This window comes from Gossypium hirsutum, chromosome A11, assembly GCF_007990345.1.
Source record: "Gossypium hirsutum isolate 1008001.06 chromosome A11, Gossypium_hirsutum_v2.1, whole genome shotgun sequence".
NCBI lineage: Eukaryota > Viridiplantae > Streptophyta > Magnoliopsida > Malvales > Malvaceae > Gossypium > Gossypium hirsutum.
The window spans coordinates 22,920,720-22,942,570 of record NC_053434.1 but is presented as its reverse complement, the minus strand read 5'-3'; the positions used below and the strand labels follow the sequence as shown (position 1 = coordinate 22,942,570).

The 21,851-nt window shown below is 33.7% G+C and overlaps 4 protein-coding genes across 14 annotated transcripts; 2 read left to right on the top strand and 2 right to left on the bottom strand.

The window, feature by feature from the left end:
* The first annotated feature begins 2,558 nt into the window (after nucleotides 1-2,558).
* LOC107912770 (uncharacterized) lies at nucleotides 2,559-4,632 on the top strand. Of its 6 annotated transcripts, XR_005904933.1 has the most exons (4): nucleotides 2,559-2,787; nucleotides 3,181-3,319; nucleotides 3,801-3,842; nucleotides 4,063-4,632. XR_005904933.1 is itself a non-coding variant. In XM_016841089.2 (3 exons), the coding sequence occupies exon 3, from the start codon at nucleotides 4,090-4,092 to the stop codon at nucleotides 4,501-4,503; it is 414 nt and encodes a 137-aa protein (XP_016696578.1). In that variant the 5' UTR covers nucleotides 2,568-2,787; nucleotides 3,181-3,319; nucleotides 4,078-4,089; the 3' UTR covers nucleotides 4,504-4,632. The 6 variants fall into 6 exon arrangements, 5 of the variants coding, with proteins under 5 accessions (XP_016696577.1, XP_016696578.1, XP_016696575.1 ...); XM_016841089.2 differs by lacking the exon at nucleotides 3,801-3,842 and having other exon boundaries at nucleotides 2,568-2,787; nucleotides 4,078-4,632; XM_016841086.2 differs by lacking the exon at nucleotides 3,801-3,842 and having other exon boundaries at nucleotides 2,568-2,787.
* A 2,310-nt stretch (nucleotides 4,633-6,942) lies between these two features.
* LOC107912768 (ELL-associated factor 2) lies at nucleotides 6,943-9,766 on the bottom strand. Its single transcript, XM_041081376.1, has 5 exons — nucleotides 9,565-9,766; nucleotides 8,576-8,928; nucleotides 8,425-8,467; nucleotides 7,226-7,744; nucleotides 6,943-7,137 (listed from the first exon to the last, which is right to left on the bottom strand). Exons 1-4 carry the CDS (start codon nucleotides 9,689-9,691, stop codon nucleotides 7,290-7,292), a joined length of 978 nt encoding a protein of 325 aa, XP_040937310.1. The 5' UTR covers nucleotides 9,692-9,766; the 3' UTR covers nucleotides 6,943-7,137; nucleotides 7,226-7,289.
* Nucleotides 9,767-9,773: 7 nt separating this feature from the next.
* Nucleotides 9,774-15,385, top strand: LOC107912769 (thymidylate kinase). 6 transcript variants are annotated; one of them, XM_016841080.2, is made up of 7 exons: nucleotides 9,804-9,901; nucleotides 10,877-10,914; nucleotides 11,155-11,511; nucleotides 14,268-14,379; nucleotides 14,474-14,533; nucleotides 14,610-14,714; nucleotides 14,977-15,385. In XM_016841080.2, exons 2-7 carry the CDS (start codon nucleotides 10,886-10,888, stop codon nucleotides 15,091-15,093), a joined length of 780 nt encoding a protein of 259 aa, XP_016696569.1. In that variant the 5' UTR covers nucleotides 9,804-9,901; nucleotides 10,877-10,885; the 3' UTR covers nucleotides 15,094-15,385. The 6 variants fall into 6 exon arrangements, with proteins under 6 accessions (XP_016696572.1, XP_016696569.1, XP_040937313.1 ...); XM_041081379.1 differs by having other exon boundaries at nucleotides 9,850-9,901; nucleotides 11,144-11,511; XM_041081378.1 differs by having other exon boundaries at nucleotides 9,851-9,905; nucleotides 11,144-11,511.
* A 957-nt stretch (nucleotides 15,386-16,342) lies between these two features.
* Nucleotides 16,343-21,850, bottom strand: LOC107912767 (EEF1A lysine methyltransferase 2). The gene is made up of 7 exons (XM_016841078.2): nucleotides 21,136-21,850; nucleotides 20,084-20,203; nucleotides 19,569-19,769; nucleotides 18,593-18,689; nucleotides 17,808-17,911; nucleotides 17,498-17,549; nucleotides 16,343-16,936 (listed from the first exon to the last, which is right to left on the bottom strand). The coding sequence occupies exons 1-7, from the start codon at nucleotides 21,372-21,374 to the stop codon at nucleotides 16,709-16,711; spliced, it is 1,041 nt and encodes a 346-aa protein (XP_016696567.1). The 5' UTR covers nucleotides 21,375-21,850; the 3' UTR covers nucleotides 16,343-16,708.
* Nucleotide 21,851: the final 1 nt, after the last annotated feature.

Here is a 21,851-nt window from a genome sequence, read left to right as displayed (position 1 = left end):
CTTATTGGCTGGACCAAAAATTCTAAAAATTTTATGGTGAAAATATATATGAGTCTAGTTTCTGGAAAAATTTACGTATCTTAATTTTCAGTTTCGTAACTCCAGATATAAATGATTTAGTGACTGTGACTCAAGAAAGCAGCTTAACCAGAACATGTGTAAATGTACAATTGGATTAGTTTTACTATGGAAAGCATGTTAGTAAATTGCTTATTATTATTTCATACGAGCTTACTAAGCGTAAAGCTGACCCCCTCCTTTCCATTTCTTTTAGTGTTGTCAGGTTAGCTCAGGGTTGGAGATCGTCGGAGGCAGTATCACACTATCAAGCCAATACCTTGGCAGTATAAACACATATGCTAGAATTATCAAGTGAGTGCCATGTATAGGGACCTAGTTTTATAACATGTGTTATTATAATTTGGCCAAATATATTGGTCTTTAGTGAGCTAATGATTCTGACTTATAAATCTAGCTATTTATGTTATGTTTGATATTGGTGATGTGCATATGCTTGTTTGCCATGCATGGTTGGTAATATGTTATGTGTTGTTGTGAATGTTTAAGCCCGTTAACGCCTCGAACCCTATCCCGACGTTGGATACGGGTGAAGAGTGTTACATGTATGGCATATTTGGGGTATGAATTAACATGATTAATTTGATGGTTTTGGATAGATAAATGCATGATTGAATAGGTTGGAATTGAATAAGTTGTGATGATATGTTTACATGCCAAATTGAAGTATATTGGATTGATTGGTTTGGAATGGTTGAATGGATTGTTTTAGCATGTTTTTGGGATGTTTGGTGCATGTAAAGTTGTGCATTATGCATAAAATGAATGAATTAGGGTGTAAGCTTGAAATAGGTATCAAATGACCTAAAATTTACCAAAAACAAAGTACACGTCTCAATGAGCAACTTTCTTTGCGGCAATGCCGACCGACAGTGTGTCACGTCGCGATGTCAAGTGGCCTGAGGTCACGACGTGGAGGAAGTGAAGTCACAACGTCAGTCTTGAATTTTAAAAACTTAACAATTTGGTCCTATTTCATGCTCGGGTCAACAAAAGGACTTTTGTAAGCTCAATTAAGACTTAGATTTAATTGTGGATCATAATATGATTGTGTTTACGGTATGATTGAATGTTTGAATGATTTATTTATTGTGCATTTGACGATAGTTTCTCCGGCAACAGATGTGGCATCCTTTAGCTCGGATCAGATGATCAGGTCGGGCAAGGAGTGTTACAGTGTTAGTAGTTTTCAAGATTATACATTCATAGTAGAGCAGGGCGGATAATAGTGCAGAGCTTGTCAGCTATGGAGTGGTGGTGGATTTAGTAATATTCGCCCCGCCTCGCTCCATTTTCATTCCTATAAGTGATCATATGTGTACATGCAATTTGCCTTTTCATACACCCAATAAAAAGCTCCCACTTTTTTAAACTTTCGGCCCTTTTAAACACTCGAACTTTCAATGGAGTAGAGAGACAAAACCTTCCAATATGAACTACTGAACATGTCAAAAATACGAATATAAATACAATTATGGATATGACTATGATTAGCAAGAATCTTTAAAAAAAAGTAATCATGAAGAAAATAAGGAAAGATAATAAAAAAATATTCAGAAAATCATTAATGCATGAATTTTTTTTCTCCAAGTTGTTTGTTTCATCTCTTTTGTTTTTCTCAGCAGCAATGCTAACCTCCGAGTTGATTACTGCCCGACTTTTTCTCCCTCCCACCAACTTTCTCTTTCTTTCTTATTCTTATTCATTCCATGTGCCTTCTCTCTTTTCAGTGTGCAGACCTGTTTTATGGTTTTCTTTGTTATCTTCACAAGTTGTGATAGACAGATAACGGTGCCTATCGTTATTGAAACTCCACCAACCACCAATGATTTCTCTTGAAAAATTGGTGACTTTTTGTTGACTTCTTAATATGTTTATGTTTTGATAGTATTTCAAAATAATAAATTATTTCACAAGTCAATTTGGACCTGTGTTGTCTCAAGTTTTATATTTTTTGTTTATTTTCTATTGTTTAATAAGTCTTCACTTTTAAAAGCTTTTGTTTTCTCTTGTAGTACATTTTTTAGTCTTGTTTATGCATGTAGTCTTGATTTTGCAAGTGATTTCAGGGATGGTTTTGTCGTTATACTCTCTAGTTTGATGGATGCTCGGTTTTTTTATCGATTTTTACCTGACATTTTAGAACATTTGAGGCTGATTTTCTTATCATATTAAGTATTTGCAATCACTTCAGATATGTCGTGCTTGAATTATGACTAAAAGCAAATTTTTAATGTGTTATAATGTTCTATTAATGCTGAGAATGAAGTTTTTATTACTTGGATAGAGCTTATTCTTCACTGTTTACCACGACTTTTATTATTTTTCCTCAAATTATATAATTTCCATGAATTAATTAAATTTCCATATAGTAATATGATAAAGTTAGGACTAATTTAGATATCAAAATGAATGGTAAGGGTCAAAATATATATTAATTCCTATATAAAAAATCAAAGTTCAATGAATTATTATTCGTTTTTCCCTTTGTCGTTTCCAAAAGTCGGACAACGAACTCAATTAATTTCTTCTACTCAAATATATAAATATATACTGTATACACATACACATACACATACACATACACATACACATGTACTCTCTTTTCCCAATCCCAATCCCAATCCCAATCCCAATCCGTTTGATAAATAATCGAATCCCTCTAATTCCCAGCTTCTGAACCCAAGCTTGCTCTGCAAATTTCCTAAGGTAATTTTCTGTTTGATGAATTCCCATGTCAATTTATGGCTTCTTGATGCATATTTGAATAATGGGTATTTTACAATTTTCTTTAGTATTTAGGATTTTACCCAATTCTAGTACAATTTTTGTTAACGTTTCAACTAATCCGAAATTAAGTGGGAGTTTATTTGTTTAAAAGATGCTTCGAAATGGAGAGGGTTTTGAAATCGGGTTGGTGCAAAGCTCTATTTGTGATAGATTTCTGGGATTTCTTTTACGTGTTATAAATGAATCAAGGAATAGTTCCCTGACAATGTTTTCTAGTTCATGTGAAAGTCGATTGGAATTAGGCCATCACTGATCCGATTAGTTTCTGTAATATTTGATTCTAATACTTATTTGTTTCTGAACTGTTCAAAGTCTCGTTGGGGACAACGATATTGATTTGAATCATCCACCAGCATTTTTGAATCCTTCTTATGCCTTAAATGCATGGGGCCAGTTAGGAGGAAGATGATATACTAAAACTTCAATCCTATCCTGGTAGACATGACATACGGTACGATCACCTTTACCCGAATTCTGAACTGGATCGTGTCATCCCAAGTGGATTGTTTGTGATCCAATTCATGAAGCCTTATGTTCTAGTTTTTGGCTTCTCATCTCCCAGATAATATAGGATTCATGAAATGTTTTAGGTTCCAATTAGTCGTATTGCGTTTGTACTAAGTGAATTGTGCAATACTGCCTTTTGAATTACGTTCCAGACAAGTAGTGATTTGCATTCTATTTCCTGTTGCTTGTATTGGATCGATCTGCATTCCAAGTAATACTAGGCATGATACAATGCATTTTTGTTCTGTAATTTGGCTTCTAATCACCTAGTGTTGAAGTTGAAATGGATTTTTGAGATGAGTAGGATAACCATAGGACCACCATAAACTGATACCATTATGATCTGTAATAAGCTTTTATATTAGAGGGTCTGATAAAACATTAACCAGTTGTTGCCTATATGCATGTTACTTGGACTTCTTGAGTTACGGGCGTGGTTGTCGAATATGGATATATGACTGAAACTGGTATGTTGAAATTTATATTTTTAATTTTTTTTTCATATATTTGGAGGAACATATCCCTACTCCCGTTTTTGAATATGCACCTGACATAAGTGTCAAACACTGATTTTTTTTTCAAAAAAAAAAAAGTCGGAGCAACATAATCTTATATGATGTATGATTCTAGCTTATATATGCTTTTATCAGTGAAGACCTTTGAAGTTTTCTCTTGTGGTGTTTCCAGCCTTGAGAAATGCAGGATCATCCAAGGATGCCACCGTCGGAGCAAGGTTTGAATCCAAAGTCACGAAAAAAGAAAAGCTCGACAAACAAATCAGCATTGCTTCCGATAGAACGGAATGATTTCAAAGAATCTGTCCCATCAAAAACAGGGCAAAAGGCATCGAAAAGGAACTCGAAGAAAGAAATGTCTCCAATATTTCAACAACCAGAGAGATCAAATTCGGATTCATTACCGGAGTCTTCGACATCGGGAAACGAATACCGAGCACTGAGGAGAAAGTATTTGCTGCTAGAGGAAGAAAGCTTTGCAATGGGTAAAGAAATTAAAGAAGTGGAAGATGAAGTGAAGGCACTTGAAGATGAGAAGCTTGCCCTGCTGGATCAGCTTGTTGTATTAGAGGGTCTGATTGATCCATCAGAGATGCAACCTCAGGGAGTTTAACTGGAATAACTAACTTTTCTGTTCTTGTTTTTTTTTTTGGGGGGGGGGTGTGGTTGTAATTATTGTTCCAAATTACATGCTTTGTATATTGCTTTGGGATACAATCCTTTAAGATGGAGTGTTGATGTTTGATCTGCTGCCCTTGGTCTTACTTTCAAGTGCATTTAATTGATGTCAAAAATAGATGTGAAGAAAACCAATATATATATACACACTAGCTTAGATTACAGTATGAGTGAAAAAATGTATATGACAAATATAATGAAATCAAATGATATATTGGTTGAAATGATAAAATTAAACTTCTAAAATTTATTATATTGTAGTCGATAAACCTCAATTAGTATGGGTTTATTACCAATGCAGGAGAATATGCATTGAAGTGTATTATTTTTTTTTATGGATTGGGAATGAGTTACAGGTTATTTTAAACATTACAAATATAATTAAAGCTTATAATAAAATTATTTTAAAAAATTATGTTATAAGGTTAAATTTCATCATAACTAAATTTCTAGAAAGGTTATATATAAAAATAATAATTTAATGATTTTAATTAAAACTTTTAAATAATTATATATTTAATTGGTATTCAACACAAGTTAAAAAATTAGAACACCCCATTGAATTTTTTTCTCAAAATCAATTTGAATCAAACCATTATCATTCTTATATAGAATTTTTATATTTTGTTGCGAAAAGATAAAACCAAACTATATATTTATACACACAATTGTTTGATTCTCTCAAAACCCTTTCAAATACATAAAAAATGTAAAAAGAATAAAAAAAGTAAAACAAATCATTTTTTTAAAAATAAATTGAACATTAGTTCGTACAAGAAACATGTGTCCATGGAGGGTCGGATCCGGTTCAAAGTGACTACATTTCCTAGAGTCACAACCTTGTTGTTCAGAATGAAGAAAGAACCGTCCTCCTCTTGAAGGATAAGGAACTTTTTGTGGACTCCTAAAATAATGTTATTTAAGTGGTTGTAGCAGAGACTCCATGTTCATTCCTGAAGTGTCTGCATAACTGCTTGGATAAACCCTCGAAGTTGCATTCAGCAACTGGGCATGAACATGGGTTTTCATGTCTCAGCTTCATGCTTCTCGGTACCCGTAATTTGTGTTTCGGCACGGGACTTTGATAGATTCCAGAACTTTCTCGATGGCCAATTAGAGTGGCACAGGTCGGACATTTATTCCTAATTTTGTTGCAACAGGTTGAGCAATAGTACACTGAATTGCCAATCAAAAAGAAAAGAAAAGAACTTATGAGAATTCGTTTAAGGATACCACTGCTTGGCCCTTCTCATTGGCTTCGACTCCCACAGAGTAATTTGCCATCCACTCTCTTCTCCATTTCATTTTTTGTTTAGGTTTTAGACAGATAGATGTCTAAAAATTCAATGAGATTGTATCCTTTTAAAGAAGTAAGGCTATAACGATTTTAAATCTTACTTAAAAAACTTAGTTATTAAGATACCAACAAAAAATTTAAACCAATTTTATATTCTCTAATTCCTTTTGAATTCTATTAGAATTTGACTTAATACAAATCAATTTTTATTTTTATTTTGTTTGTAACTTTTTTATAATAAATCTTATATTTGTAAATCAATAAAACTAATTTAAAAATATGCTACAAAAGATTTTTATAATAGAAAATTAAATATTTAATTTCTAAATTAGCCAAAAGTAACTTTGAAATATGCAATAAAAAGTTTTTTTTCAGCTAAAGAAATAAACCGACTCTATATGAAGTACTCTAATTCGATTTTTTATTTTTGTTTTGTTTGTAATTTTTATAATAAAAATATTTTATTTCTAAATTAACAAAAACCACTTAAATATATGCTAATATTTTTTTTTAAATTAAGTAGAGATTGAATTTGATTTACTTTGATAGACATTGAGTAGGGATGACAACGAGACAAGATCAATTTTTGTTCACCCCACCCCCAACCTCTCTAATTTGATTTTATTTAAAATTTTCATCTTCATCCCAAAATAGCTTTTCTAATCCCACCCCTAAATTTTAAATATTCTATATAACATGTTATCTTTTACAAAATTAGATCAAATAATATATTATAAATCTTATAAAATTCAAAATTACAACCAAAATATAAAATATATGTGATAAATTCTTATACAATTGTAACTAAAATCATTAAAAATAATAATAAAATTAAAAAGGACTACTTTATAAACATGTCCGGACAGGCTGAACATTTTTTTCCTAAAACTCTAAACCCAAATAATAATAATAATAATAATAATAAACAACTCAATCCAACCTAAAACTTGATTTAAAAAAAAAAAAAAAAAAAGAAAGTTCGTATCGGATTGGGGTGAATCGGAACTCACTGGGTGCAAAAATTCTTTTTATCACCCCTAACATTGGGTTTGGTAACAAGTTTCGAGAAATGAATCATTTGGACTAAAACCAGAACTTGATTCCATTCATGTCTTTATGAAGATTTTAATTAATTGCAATGCTAAATAATAGTAAATAATGTTCACATATTTGAACCCCAGTTTACCAACGAGTCATTCGATAGCAATGCCAAACTGGGTCCATCATGATGTTCCGACTTTTCATTTTCTCAGAGTTAACCTTGTATGGCACCTGTATATGACAAATATGAGGCGTGATTCACCAAACATAAGAAGGAACTTTAAAAAAAATTTGAGTATACCCATATAAGAAAACATACCTGTTTTCAATACTCACCCCCAATTCGAGTAGCATAGTGTAAAACAATTACTAGGTTTAACCACTTAAACAGAGATGACTGAATCCCCATCATTATTGCTTTCACTATCACTACTGCTCTCGCTCCCGCTTCCACTCCCGCTTCCACTCCCGCTACCACTACCACTACTCTCACTTCCGCTGCTACTGCTCGAGCTCGAAGTATGTTCTTCGTTCTCTTCTGCATTGACCTGAGCTCGAAGAGCTTCAGCTGCATTCCCTCCTGCTTTTTCTTCATCATCACTTAGATCTACATCCGCGATCTCATCATCCATGTCCTTTTGATGTGGTAACTCAAAATTGAAACCAGTTGAAACCTTCTCGGAAGCATCATCTTCTTTAACTGCCCCCAAACCATCATTATCATCGTCGTCATTGACAATATCCACCTGTTCTTCTGATTCGTAATTTTTAGGATCTGGTGATGCAGTTGGTTGATTTGGAATTGACGTAGGGAACTCGGAGTTCTCCTTTCTGGATTCTGCAATATGAGCAATGAAAGTAATTTGCATGGTTTAAATAATAAATTGACTAAAAACAACAAATTCTTCAAATACAAAGTTGCTAATGTATCTGCGAAAATTCAGGTGCCCAGATGATTTTGTCAATGAGCAAAGATAATTGTCTTTTATTCAATTCTTAGTACATCTAGCAGAAGGGATTCCAAAAAGGGCTTTCAACAATGTACGGTAAATGCTACCCTCCCTTAGATGTCTCGAGAGTGCCTATTCTTTTGAGAAAAACACAAAAACACAAGAAACTTCCTAACCTAGCCGGGTACCTTATTTCCGACAGAAGGTTTAATACGAATCAGGCTTTCACTAGGAAGGCTTAATCGACAATGACAGACAGTAAACGCTACCTTTCCTTAGATGTCCCGAAAGTGCGTTCTTTGTTCAAGAAAGACTTTATAAAGTTCATCAAGCTAGAATATATGATAAAAGAAAGAGCAAACTATTCTTTCACTCAAGACATTAAGCACGAGAAACTTCCTACCCTAGCCAGGTACCTTCTTTCCGATAGAAGAAACTATCTCCTTTAATTAGGCTTCCATTAGGATGGTTTAAGTTTCAACTGACAATTCAAATAAACCAGTAAAATCATAACAATGAAGGCCTATCTTAACTATGTTAGCATCTCATAAACAAAAAAGAACCTCACCTCTGCTCGTGAAGTCAGATGTATTGATGCGCTCCACCTGAAGCTGTAAACCACATCGAGAACAGAACAAATAGAAAATATAATTATAGATCTTGCTAAAAACAGCAACGCCTCAAAAGATGCATAAGATTGCAGGGTAAAGTAAACTCACAGGCAACGATGGAACCGGGACTTTGTTCGACGATTCTGGCTTCACTCCTTTAGGAGGTGGAGGTGAATAAGACTCCATAGTAGGGCCGGCTGACATAACCATGGATGCAGATTCGCCAGGCTGCCGAACATGCCTCAACCGCTTCACAGCTCGGTGTAAACGCTCCAACCGGAATGTCTCACCGTTGAAGAACAAAACCGCATCATTATCCTTGTAATCTTCACTGGCACCCTCAAATGTCACCTTGGGTTTTCCATGCTGATTGTTTTCAAATTCTACTTTAACTCGATTATCCTTTGCCTTGTGGAGTAATCCTGGTTGACTTTTATCAATTGATGCTGGTTTAAATTCATCTGGAACAAAATCAAACAAAAGATGTGATGCCTCAGATTTGAAATATCGGTATGGGATATAACATTCCAAATACATGGAAAATAGAAAAAGCTCACCATATCCATGCCAGATACACCCCCATATTGAATATAGGTATGGGATATAACAGTAGAAAGGCATAGAAACTTGAAAATTTAACGGTATCAGTGAAAGATACATACTCGCATCCGGCACACACCTTAGACCAAGTAACATAGCCTAGAAGTATAATTCCTAGCTAATGGAGAAAGTACTAATCTCACAAACACCAAACCTGAAATCTCAAAGTTGGAGATTCACTGCTGGAGATGACAATCAACGATATTCCAATTCAATGGATTGAATGACTACTTTTCCTTTTAATTATATATTAAAGGATCGCGAAACACAAAACGAAAATTGAAGCTTAAATCTCAATGATTTGCAATTCTGGATATAGCAGAACATGAATATACAACACTAATCAAATTCCTCTTTTAGAGTGTTAATCAAACACCAAACTAGAAAAAGAAAATAATATCGAATATTCATCAATAGTCTTATCTTTTTCTTCGTTTTCTAGGAAACCAAACAGAACCCTGAGAAAAAAAAAATTAAGAGCAACAACGAGAACTTACATCGTAAAGTGCAGAATTTGGAGGAAGGTTGTTGTTGATCTTTGAAAGAAGACCCCAAACTTATATTGTACCAATGATTAGGCTTTGGAGCAGTGTTTGGTTCTTCTTTATTGCTGTTATTTGCCATTTTTAAAAACCCTAGAGGAATTTTTCGAGAAAGAAACGAGGACACAAAGGAGCGAGAGAATTGGCCAATTGGGTCAAAGAGGGTAATTTGGTCTTTTTGTCTTGCGCGGGCAATGGTTTCGCTTTTTATAAAGTCTCCATAGTTTTCCCCATCAAAACCCTCTCGTTTTCTGTTTTTCTTTTTCTCTCTAATGGCTGCATTTCATCTCAGGTAGGTACTCTTTTTTCTTCAAAATTTCTGGGTTTTTTTTATGGATCTTTGTTCCGTAATCTCATGTGTGATATTTTTGTATGAATTTGTGTGATATTTCTGCATTAATTTTCCTCTCTTATTATTTTTTTTTCAAAAAATGAGATCATTTCTTTGTGTTGAGTTTTTTTTTTTCAGCTGTTACATTTTAATTTTCATTGAGGTAAGGTGGATTTGTAAACAGTTTGAATTTAAAAATTAATTGGTATAGTGAGCATAGTGTCCCGCATATAATATTTATAAGGAGAGATACATGTAAAATTTTATTAATTTTATACATTTTTTAAACTTTGTATACTATTAATATTAGCAATCTAATTGTTGAATTAGACAAAATAAGCTCAGTGTGCATGTTAAATTTTGAATTGATCCATTATTCCTGACATTTTAATAGAGAATATGATCTTTTATTAATATATATTTTTAGATGGTTATATATTTTCAATGTACTCAAAATATAATATATATATATAATGATTTATATGAATAGATTATTATATACAATAGTGAAATTGTTAAAATATAATTATATATGAAGTTATGAAAGTGTGTGAAACTAATATAAGTATTGATAGGCAAATGAATGAATGAGAGATTGAGGAACTGAGAAAGTTTGAGACTGAAAAAGACAATGGAAAGGGAGAGGGGCTTAGGGGTCTAAGTCTAACCAGACCGAGCTTGACCTGAAACTCGAAGCTCGAGGTTCGGCTCAAGTTCAACTTGAGAAAAAAATACTGAATTGCTTGGTTAGGTTTGTTTACTTGGTAAAAACGAACTTGAATTGTATGCTCAACTTCAAGCTTCATTTTTTGTGTTTGAGCTCAAGTTTCACGAGCTACTCAAGTTAGTATTTTTTTTTTCCTTTTAAATGAAGCTTCAAACTATTAGATTCCATTGCTTAATTCTTCAATTTGTTTGTAATTTTGTTGATTGCAGGCATGACACATGCCTGCACTTTTAGAGTTTCCAAGTCTGTAAGTATTTTTTTTTTTACATTTTCTTTTCTATTTCTTGCACTCCATAGTTGTCTGCACAAGGTGAAAGTTCAATTTTTTCAAAAAAATAAATAAATAAACATTGTGAAACTCGATCCTTGAAAAAATTGTTCTTTCTTCACTTTTCCGCAAATGGAACAGTAAATAAAGACGCTCTTAAATTGTAATAAAAACTCACTTTTATTTGAGATTTTAATCTTATCACTAGTTGGGTTCCAGGAATTTTGGAGTTTTGGCCGTGAGGAGGTCATTGAATTTGGGATTGAATATTTCTTGCAAGCGTTCAGTTAGGTCAATTAGAATGGAGAATGGTAATAATTGTAACCTGATGGGTGCAAGCAATGAATCTAGAGGTGCCTTGGTAGTTTTTGAAGGATTGGATCGTAGTGGTAAAACTTCACAATGTGGGAAGCTGCTTTCGTATTTAGAGGGTATGGGGCATTCAGTCGAGTTATGGCGATTCCCCGACAGAACTACAAGCGTTGGGCAGATGATATCGGCATATCTGACTAATAAATCCCAGTTGGATGACCACACAATCCATCTACTTTTCAGTGCAAATCGGTGGGAGAAGAGGTTTGTTTTCACATTTATGCTTTGCATTGATTTCTTCCCTAGAAAAAGTTTGCTAGTAGGAAATACTTGTATCACATGCTGTAGTGAATCTTTTGTAGTTCTTGATAGGTATGTCGTCCTTACCATGTTCCTCGGACTCATTACATTTCTTGTGGTTCCCATTTCTGACACATTTTTTATAAGGTTATGGTGATTTGATCTTGTAAGGTGGTACCTGATGCGGCTGTGTCAAACATGTACATGTATTCAGTGGTTATACCGAGTCTGAGTAACATAGCTTATGACATTCTCAACAAAGTTCATAATCTATGAAGTTCTTCAGTTTGTGGTTTAATTCTTTTAATTTGAACTTTTGTTAGCCATATTGGTGGGAGGAAAAATCCTTTAAGCTGCACTGACCCATCTCCCATCTCCTTGTGCTCATATCTTGGTCTTCTTCTCGGATTTGCAATACTGCATTTGTCAACAAGTTTTGCAATCTTTGAGGTTTTAGCATCTGATTTGGTTATTTATGTTGGAGCTTGTTTCTTTGCTATCATTGCTATCATTGCGAAAGGATGATCCTTTTACCTACCGCTGCTCCGACTTTGCGTTTGTCTTCTTGGATTTGGCATTTGCGTTCTTTTCACAGCCAAGTACATGGCGAAGTATCATCTTGGATCAAAATGGTGTTACTTCTCTATATTGGACCTTCATTTAATGTTAAAGTTGTATGTCATATGCAGTCACAATATTGAATGACGTGACAGTGCATGTATTGTCAAGGCAATGCGTAAGCGCCTAGGAAAGGCACAAACAAGCAAAAACCTCTTTAAAAAGGGGTACACTTTATGAAGGTATTGTACCCTTTTAGAGACTGGAGGAATATAGAAGATTATTAATCTAGTCAAGATGGAAGTTAAGGGAACTAAAAATGCTAATTTTATACCACCGTTTAGCTTTATACATTAGACTGGAAATGAATTTAATTAATCTAGTCAAGATGGAAGTTAAGGAAAATAAAAATGCTAATTTTGTACCAACGTTTAGCTTTATACATTAGACTGGAAATGAATTTAACTTTCTAATGTTTATGATCCGAAAAGATATATCGCAAAGGCCATTTGGTATAATGTGGATGTTATATGATTGTTTTCATTTGCAAGTCCATTGCATTATTGAGGTGAGTGCTTTATAATTGCCTTGCACCTTGTATGATACAATTGTCTTAGCACCTTTTGTATTTATCAGCCGTCATACCTTTGAGTAAATTGATTGTTGCAGGGGCTTACAAGCATCTTTGTTTGCTTGATGTTGCACTTATAAGCTAATGCTACATGGACTTAGGTGTAAGTGCTGGGCCTTGGTATGTATCCAACATGGTCATGTTCAATTTTTTCTTAGACTTTCTTGTGTTTGAAGATTCCTCAAAGGATCATATTCCCATAGTCCAAGTATGTATTGGACATTTGTGTTAGGCATGGGTATATAGAAACAAATAAAGAGTTGGAGCAACATAGCATAGAATTATACACTTTTTAAGTTTGTGAATGTGAGCAACTTCACCAAAACATGGATTTAGACAATCCATTGACTATGTTCATGTGTTCTTGATTAGTCACACTGCAAGGAGGACAAGTGGGCCAATATTTGCATTAGTTGACAAAATAGCACTTCTGGAATAGAGTAGTCTGAATAAACGATCTTATTTGAATATTTATCCGATGAATTACAAAAACTTTCTAGGCTTTTAAGCAAGTCAGACAATCTAATCTGATGACATGTTTTAAACGATCTTATTGGAATATGATGCATGGCATTACTTCTTCTACCAGCATATTTCTATGTCTGACTTTAATTCTTGGTATGTGTTATGCATATGGACCACTTGTATGTTCCTATGCTCGTTTTGAAATAGCATTAAGACTTTGCAGGTAAGCAAAATGAAAAGTTAGAAGAGGAAAAAAGTAGAAAGAAGAAAAATTATTTCCATCCATTGCTGATATGGACCTTCGAACTACCACACTACAAAAGCTAGCAGTTGAGGTTGGAGAATCTAGGTCTATATAAATCCCAAAAGGAAATCTCATACTTTCCTATGTGAGATCTAAGTCCAATTCCGAGCAATAGGCTCATGATAGTCCACCATGTTCTGCAGTTTTGGTTGGCACACGGGTTGGCATTCTGCTAACTTAATATAGCCCTGGCAGAACACTGCAATATCAATGTCACCATTAGAGCTGCACAACTGCAATTGAGAGACATGATGGCTGGCTTTGGTACCAATTGATGGACCTTTGGAGAACCACACTCCAAAAACTAGTTGTTGAGCATCCTCACAAAGAAATCCCATACTTCCCTATATGGGATTCAAGTCTCATAACTTGCAATTTGGTACATATCAATTGTTTGACAGAAATGAAAACTGAGAGAAAAGAAAATAAAATTTTTAAAAATGCAAATATTGTAAATATTCATATTTGATTTGTATCTATTCCGTTCTCTCTCCTCTTATTATTCCAAATCGGAATAATTTTTGTTTCTGTGCATTGTGATGGAAGATAGTTGTCTTTCGTTTCTGATTTCCTCTCACTTCTTTTTCCTACCAACCACACTTGAAATTTATTTTCTTTCAACTTTTCCAATCTACCATTGCTTTCTTGATACTTTTCCACTTCACCAAGAATACCCTAAATGAATCCAGTATCTGCATGTGCATATGTTCGATAATTATTTGCAGTATAAGATGAAGTCCTAAATCTACTATTTGTTTGCAGATCAATGATGGAAGCAAAACTGAAAGCTGGAACCACCCTTATAGTAGACCGTTACTCTTATTCTGGAGTCGCTTTCTCATCTGCTAAAGGACTTGATTTCGAATGGTGTAAGGTAAAGGCAAACTGCCAAAAGAACTAGCTGCTTCTCACATATTAAGTTATTGCTTACCATGGTCGTTGACAACAACTAAGGTCTTTTCTTACAGGCACCAGAGAATGGGCTAATAGCTCCAGATCTGGTAGTGTACCTTGATATACCGCCCGAGGTTAGTTATGTTAAAGCTGGTGAAAACTTCAGAAAATATTATATGTAAACTGAAAATATTGTTTCATATTTATTAGAAAGCTGCAGAAAGAGGAGGCTACGGAGGTGAGAGATACGAGCAGCTCGAGTTTCAGAAGAAAGTTGCACAACACTATAAGCTTCTTGAAGATTCTTCATGGAAGGTAATACTTTATTTCATCTCATGCCATATAGCAATAGCAACAAGATGCCATGGTTAGTTGAAGTAATTAAAAGACAGGACTGGACCAACCTATTGAACAGGGAACTGGTTGGTCTGGCAGTTCAATCATATAGGTTGAACTGAAAAACTAATGAAATGGCTAGAAACCGGAAAAACCAGTTTTGCTTTGATGGGTTCTATTGGGGTTTGAACAATGGCTAGCAAAATGATGCTTGTTTTAAAATGTCATGCGACGATTGCAGATGATAGATGCTTCCCAGTGCATAGAAGATGTGGAAAAACAAGTGGAGGAGATCGTATTGGAACATGTCGTGACTTGTCAGAAAGGGAAGCCTCTTTCATCCCTCTGGTCTTGCTAGTTTATCTATTATCATTTTCTCTTCCCTTCTTTTCCAACTGAAGAGATGCAAAACTTGCATGTGGCAAGCTTGGTGGCAAGCTTGGCAAAGAACTTGATACTGTATAACCTTAAATTGCTTCTTGTGTCTTAAGTGTTGTAGATTTCAGTTCAGTATCTTACTATGTCTTCAAAAAATATACCTCTCAACTCTTGTTTTCGAGTAGTGTGTTCTTATTTATGCTTTGGTTATTGTTTCGTGTTGTGTGATCAAAACAATTATATTGCTAATTTATGAATGTTGATTTGTTAAATTATGTAAACCATATACAAATCTTAGTTTTACACATGTTTTAACTTCTAGGGTATGTTTGGTTCAAGCAAATTAATTTTCTTGGGATTCTCATAATTAAATTTCAAATTAATTTTATATTCTCAGCCTGTCAGGATTTAGGAATATAGAAAGTAATTTCAATACTAATTCTTTAAATTTCCCTTAAATTTTCTTGCATACATAATCACTTCAATTTATTTTAGTAAACTAAAACGAAAGAATGATTATCTAATATATTTTTCAAACAAAATTTCAAATATAACATTTAGTCTATTATATTGCATTTTGTTTATTAAATCATACTTGGAAAAATACTTTTATAGCAATTGTACCATACTTTCTTTTAATTATCATTTTGATTAAATTTGCTTTTAAACTTTAACAAATAATATATTTCAATAAAAATGCTTTTTTTCTTCTTTCGTTCCCTTATCATTTTGATTAAAGGAAAAATTTTAACCATTAAGCTCGCTTCTCCAAGTCTAGTTTTTTTTACCTAAGAAATGACAAATGAGAGATGATATTATTTTACTAGCTAAATGCCTAAAATAAAATTTTAAAAGTTTCAATTTTCTGTAATAATCAATAAAATAAATAAATTTTATAAAAACAGTTTAGTGAGACGTATTAAATAATTTTGCATTTTATCAAATAAAATTTAAAATTTTATGCAACATGTGCATATAATGTATTAAATAAAAAAATCTATTTTACTTCAAAATTAATTGAGGTAATTTTATGCAACATGTGCATTTAATGTGAGTTTTATCTTCTTTTTTATTTCATCATGTTTCTGTACCAGTTTTTTCCATAGAAAACGGAGTTCAATCCTTTGCTATCCATATGGGATTTCCTCCCCCTCAAACGCTTGTGGACGTTCAAAATTCAAAATTGAAGATTCAAGATTCGAATCAGACAAGAATACAAGGAAAACAAATTAATGAAACACCTTAATTTTGCAATATATATTGGATTGTCTCAAATTTCCTGTTATCACTCTACCGGTCAAGAAACTAAACAAGCAACAGAAGCACATGGAATCAAAACTCAAAAGGCAGGCATGATTGGTAATCAATTGCATAACCCTTACACCACGTATGGTACACAATTGCCTAGGATAATCCCACCACAAGCTACACCAGTATCTTTCATGGAAATAAAACATAATCAAGAATCCGATAAATAAAAGTTTCAAACGTCTATCTATCCAGTCCCAATCAGCATGCATGATCCTTAACCATTTTCAACCACGACAATCCAAAAAAGTGAAGTCCGTTCATGACAAAAGACCGAAGCTTTGAATTTAGTTCCTTAGAAACGCAACAGTGGCAACACGTGATCCCACAGATCCACCAAACATGAATGTAGGATAAGTCCGAACATGATTCAGATATCGAAACGGGGGATGATCTCTGTGTGTCTCTTGGTCCTTCGTTGCACTTGGCTCCTGGGATATTGCAATGTTCCTTTGATTGAAATTTTCCACCTCTTGGACCAATTCATCTTTTGTATGGTTGCAAGATGTAATCACCTACAAACATCATTAAAAATAAAATTGCTCAATCTACAAAGAGTAATACATGTTGCTCCAACTCTTCATTTTTCTTTAAGTACTCATATCTAACACATTTTTGGATAAGAGTACGAGAAAGAAATGACCCTCCAAACTCAGAATAACCTAGAAAAAGAATTGAAGATACCCGGCTCAGACACATACTTGCATAAGACATATATAAGGCCCAGTAACATAGGCGGTACTGTAAATTCATTTAAATTCAATTCTCACACTGAGATACTAGCCTTGTCAAAGCTATACTAAGGATTGAATTTAAGAATATTTGAACTTATCCAAGTAGTCAAGAAAGCTGGAGACGAAACCTTGGCTTGAGCAAAACTAGTGAGCGCAATTGGAATTTTGACTTTTATTTGTATATGTACACAATTGGAATGTGAGTGGGCATGTGTATATGTGCGTGTATATATAAAAAGAGGTACTACTCAAGCTCGAGCTTTGATTGCAATGGATCTCATTTCACCACAGAAGTTTTGATGAAATAAAATAAAACCATAAACAAGCCTGTAAGGTGCTTACTAATATTCCACCGGGGGCCAACAACTTTGAAACTGAATCCCAATACATAATCCTGAAACGAAAAAGTTCAAGAAAATCTTAAAAGGTGATCAAGTAGAAAGTGATAACAACTGTAGAAGCTAGAGCTACTAAAAAAGATCCAAACTAATGCATATCATATACATAAGTGCAAATTGTACGATTTAATTCATGAGATTCTACTTGCATGGATGTGAACTTCCTGATAATCAGTTATTTGTTATATATATCACTGTACTGAGGAAACAGCATATGAAGGGAGATACTTTAGTAGAGATGAAATCACTATTACCTTTTGATAGGCCCATCAGGATGCAAGCCAATGGCATCGAGAGTCCCCTTATCCATGACAAGTTGAAACTGTCTATCCAACTTTGTCTCAAGAATATCATCAACCTAAGGACCAAATGAAATAGCAACGGTCAAGGTGCTTTGAGAACAGTTGAGCATTAAGAGAGTGATCAATTATGTAGGAATTCAATTTCAACCCAGAATGTTTTGAATGCTCCTGTTTCTTCATAAGAAACCTACATCTCCATCCTAATCTCTCAGACAGGTGTTCAAAGTCTCAATATCCGGTTTTCTTCACAAATGGATCTTAAATTTGTATTTTGGACTGCATAGAAGGCCCTAACTTCCCCAAGCCGTTATATTTTGGTTTATAGCACCCCTCAAGAGGTTGAGAAAGTTTTAAAGATCAAACAAATATCTAAAAATAAGAATGGTTGATAAGTGCAAGGTAAGCAAATTGCCTATGGGTTCAATGGTTTCTCAGTAATAGATGCAATAAAAGCAAACTTGTCATCTGATCTAAGACAATTGGATGAGGAAGATCCAAAGATTAAACAAGAATCAAAAGTAAGAACCAAGACAATGTGATGTATAAGCAAGTGTAAATAAATATACAAAGAATGGGAATAAAAAAATGCACACATAAAGAAACCATACAGCAATTCATTTCAAATCAGAGATAAGCACTTCAATTCATAGAACATGATAATACTAATTTCTTTTAAAGGGTGAACAAAAACAGCCTGTACTTAGATTCAGTTAGATTTCATAGAATTCCATCCATACCAGAAACTTGATGTTTGAAAATCCATCTCGATCAGCTAGGGTTCGAGCAAGGTCAATTGCTCCTTCACTATAATCAGTTCCAGTTAAATCTGTGAACCTGAATTAAGAAGTGCAGCAAATTCACCTGACCATTACCATCAAAGCAATAATAAAAAGAAAATTTTGTTTATTCACCTATAAATTTTTCAGAAAGTTTACCCAATGCCTAAATGTATTATTTAAATCCATTTAGTTCAACTACAACTATATAGATTAACCAACACTGAAGTGATACACAATGGAATAACAGAAATAGTCAAAGAATATTTATTAACCCATACATGTTCCAAAAAAAATAAAAGAACCATGGCAGGTCCAATTTCACATTTAATTCCAATGCTGATAACTAGACTCATTGAAGGACCTGATTAAAACGATACTTTAGTTTGAGGATTCAATGTGAATATTTTGAAGTTTAGGGATCAATTTAGAATTTGGCCCATTGTTTGGGACACCTTTTGCAATTAAGCCTCAAATATATACAAGCAATTATAAACAGGAAAAATGTTCTCTAGTTATTTAAATGGTTCATTTATCAAGTTATACAGGCAGGATGGCTACATTGCCCTATTCAAATATTAGTTACCTACCAGGGTTTCTTTATATATCTATATTGTTTCACAATCATAATAAAACTTTGTCCATCTTTAGGTAAAACAGAGTCCTTTTCTTCAGGAAATATTCATTCATATCCATTATCACTTATAATATTTTGGCCAAGGCCAACCTAAATTGAAGATCATAAGACTAAGAGCACCTCTTATCTGCTCATGTTATGACACTAGCAAAAATATGTCTTATAAAATACCAGTAGAGCAATAGCAATAACAATATGCAAGCAAACTGATTGTTTCACTTAAAGACCACAAATTATTTTACTTGAACTGATATTAGTAGCATAAAATACCAGAGCTACAGGCAAAGTCTTAGATTATACCCCTGCTTAGAAAGCTCCTGAAGGAGCAGACCATTTCCCGTGCCAATGTCAAGTACACTCCAGCAAGACAAATACTTTTCATCGTGTTCAACAGACTGCGGCTTGGGCTCTCCAACATGATTCGGGATGTGACCTTGAGAAACATCAGTACACAAACTTTTGGTCCAAGAAATAACAGTATCCATGACATCAGTTCCAAACCTATGGAAAGAGAGGTAAAACAGTGAAGAGATTAACTACAAGTTTTGAAATTAAATTAGCACAAATAAAAGTTTTACAATCCTTTTGCTATAAGAAAAGTTATTAAACTAGGCACAGATACCAACTCAAAGAAGGTATCAAGTCAAAGGGTCATTGGGGCAACCATGAAAATGCATGTCAAATTAAATTCCATTTAATATATTTATACACACAGATTACATGCTTATGTGATAACTGATAAAAACATTTTGGCTATTAGTACAAATATAATGCCCAGCTTGAAGGCAAATTAACATAGTTAAGGTAATGCTAACCAAATTTCACCAACGTGACCATGTTCACGAAAATTGGCAAGCTCATCAAGATATGCAGCATCCCAGTAACTCTGAAGACCAAGCATTGATGTCTCTGCATCTGGTTCGTCCTTGTCGGAACTGTACGTACAATAAAAATCATACAGGCAATGATTAATATAAACTATTTAACTTCTTTAGCAATGGGTTAAAATAATATTGTCCTATAATTCCACCTATCAAAACCAAATCCTGAAAATTTAACTAATAAGCCCCCATTTCATTGTCAACTTTCCTACTTGCCATAAAAAGTATAACGTGTTTTGGGATATAAAAGGAAATAATATTCTTGAACGATTAAAAATGAAATTACATAGAGAACAAAATCCATAATTTCTTTTACATTTGCATGGAACAAATATGTTTGAATTGGTATTCCGTTATACTCATCAGCACATTTCCATCATATATGATTTTTCTTTGTAGTATTCCCTATTGCTTTATAGCTGGGGAAAGAAAAAGGCAAAAGAACCATACTAGAATAAAAGAACTTGTTTCTTGATTGCATTTATCTATAACGATAAATAATTATATATTGAAATGTAGAACTCTTAACCTTTTGGCTGTATAGAACTAAAATTTCTATAGATTGATCATATCAATAACTTTTCTTTTCATTTCCATAGCACTGATCCACGTATAATTTTTTGAAATAATATAAAAATCACACTAATACAAGCAATAATTAAGGTCAAATAAACTATGAAATTTTCCAATCCAAAAGTCAAACTAAGAAAGTTAAACCAAGATAATTAAATATTCATTTCATCTTCTCGCAAAGAAATTTTAAATTGTCAATAGATCAAATCTCAAGCTTAAAATTCACTCCTAAAAAATACATACATGTACATATATAAATAAATAAATAAAAGTAAGAAAGTAAGCACCGAATTCACTTTCTACAACTCGAAAGCACTTGTTTATGGACTATCAAACTCAAAAACTAGCCAAAGATTAATATTTAAAAAAAAAAGGCAAAACCGGAAGACAAATAGAATAACTAAAAGAGAAACCTGTAATCAGAGGCGGGACGGAAGTTGGCAGCGGAGGACAGGGCTTCGGCGGCATCAGCGTGGCGCTGCTCATCATCAAGTGTGCTTCCGTAATCGCTCTTTATAGACCATGAATCTGCAGCCACCGACCTGTCGTCATCGGAAGCCGCTTCTCGACCGGTCTGCAGCTGTTGCTGCGGAAGCTGAAGATGTTGGTTAGCTTCCGTAGACTCTTCCGGCGACAATCTCATTCCTGCCATCGATTTCAAGCTATTTAACTCCCAAAAAACTGGTTAAATTTGTTAGTGAAGAAAGAAAGATGGAGACTCGATTTGTTTACGACTGTTCAACGGAAGTAGAAAAAGTGTAGATATTAGGGAGATTTTTTTCTTCTGGGTTCTTTTTGTAATTTCGTAGTTTTTATTAGTTTTATAAATAATTCTGTACAATTAGATATATGTGGAGGCGTGCATCCTCACGTCAGGCCAAAACTTTTGTGCACTGCCTCGAATCTAGCTAATCTCTCACTTTAAAAGAGAAATAAAATTAAAATATGTCAATGACACCTTGAATTCTCCTTTTTCTTTAAGATAACACCTTGATTAAAATTAAATGCCGAGTGGTTAAGAATTTTGTGATTTTAGTGAAGGATAAGTTCAACGGCTTGGTTGGATGGAATTGCAATTTTATTTCTGCCCTATTCCGCCTGTTATAGTAATTTTTAAGTTTAGTTCATC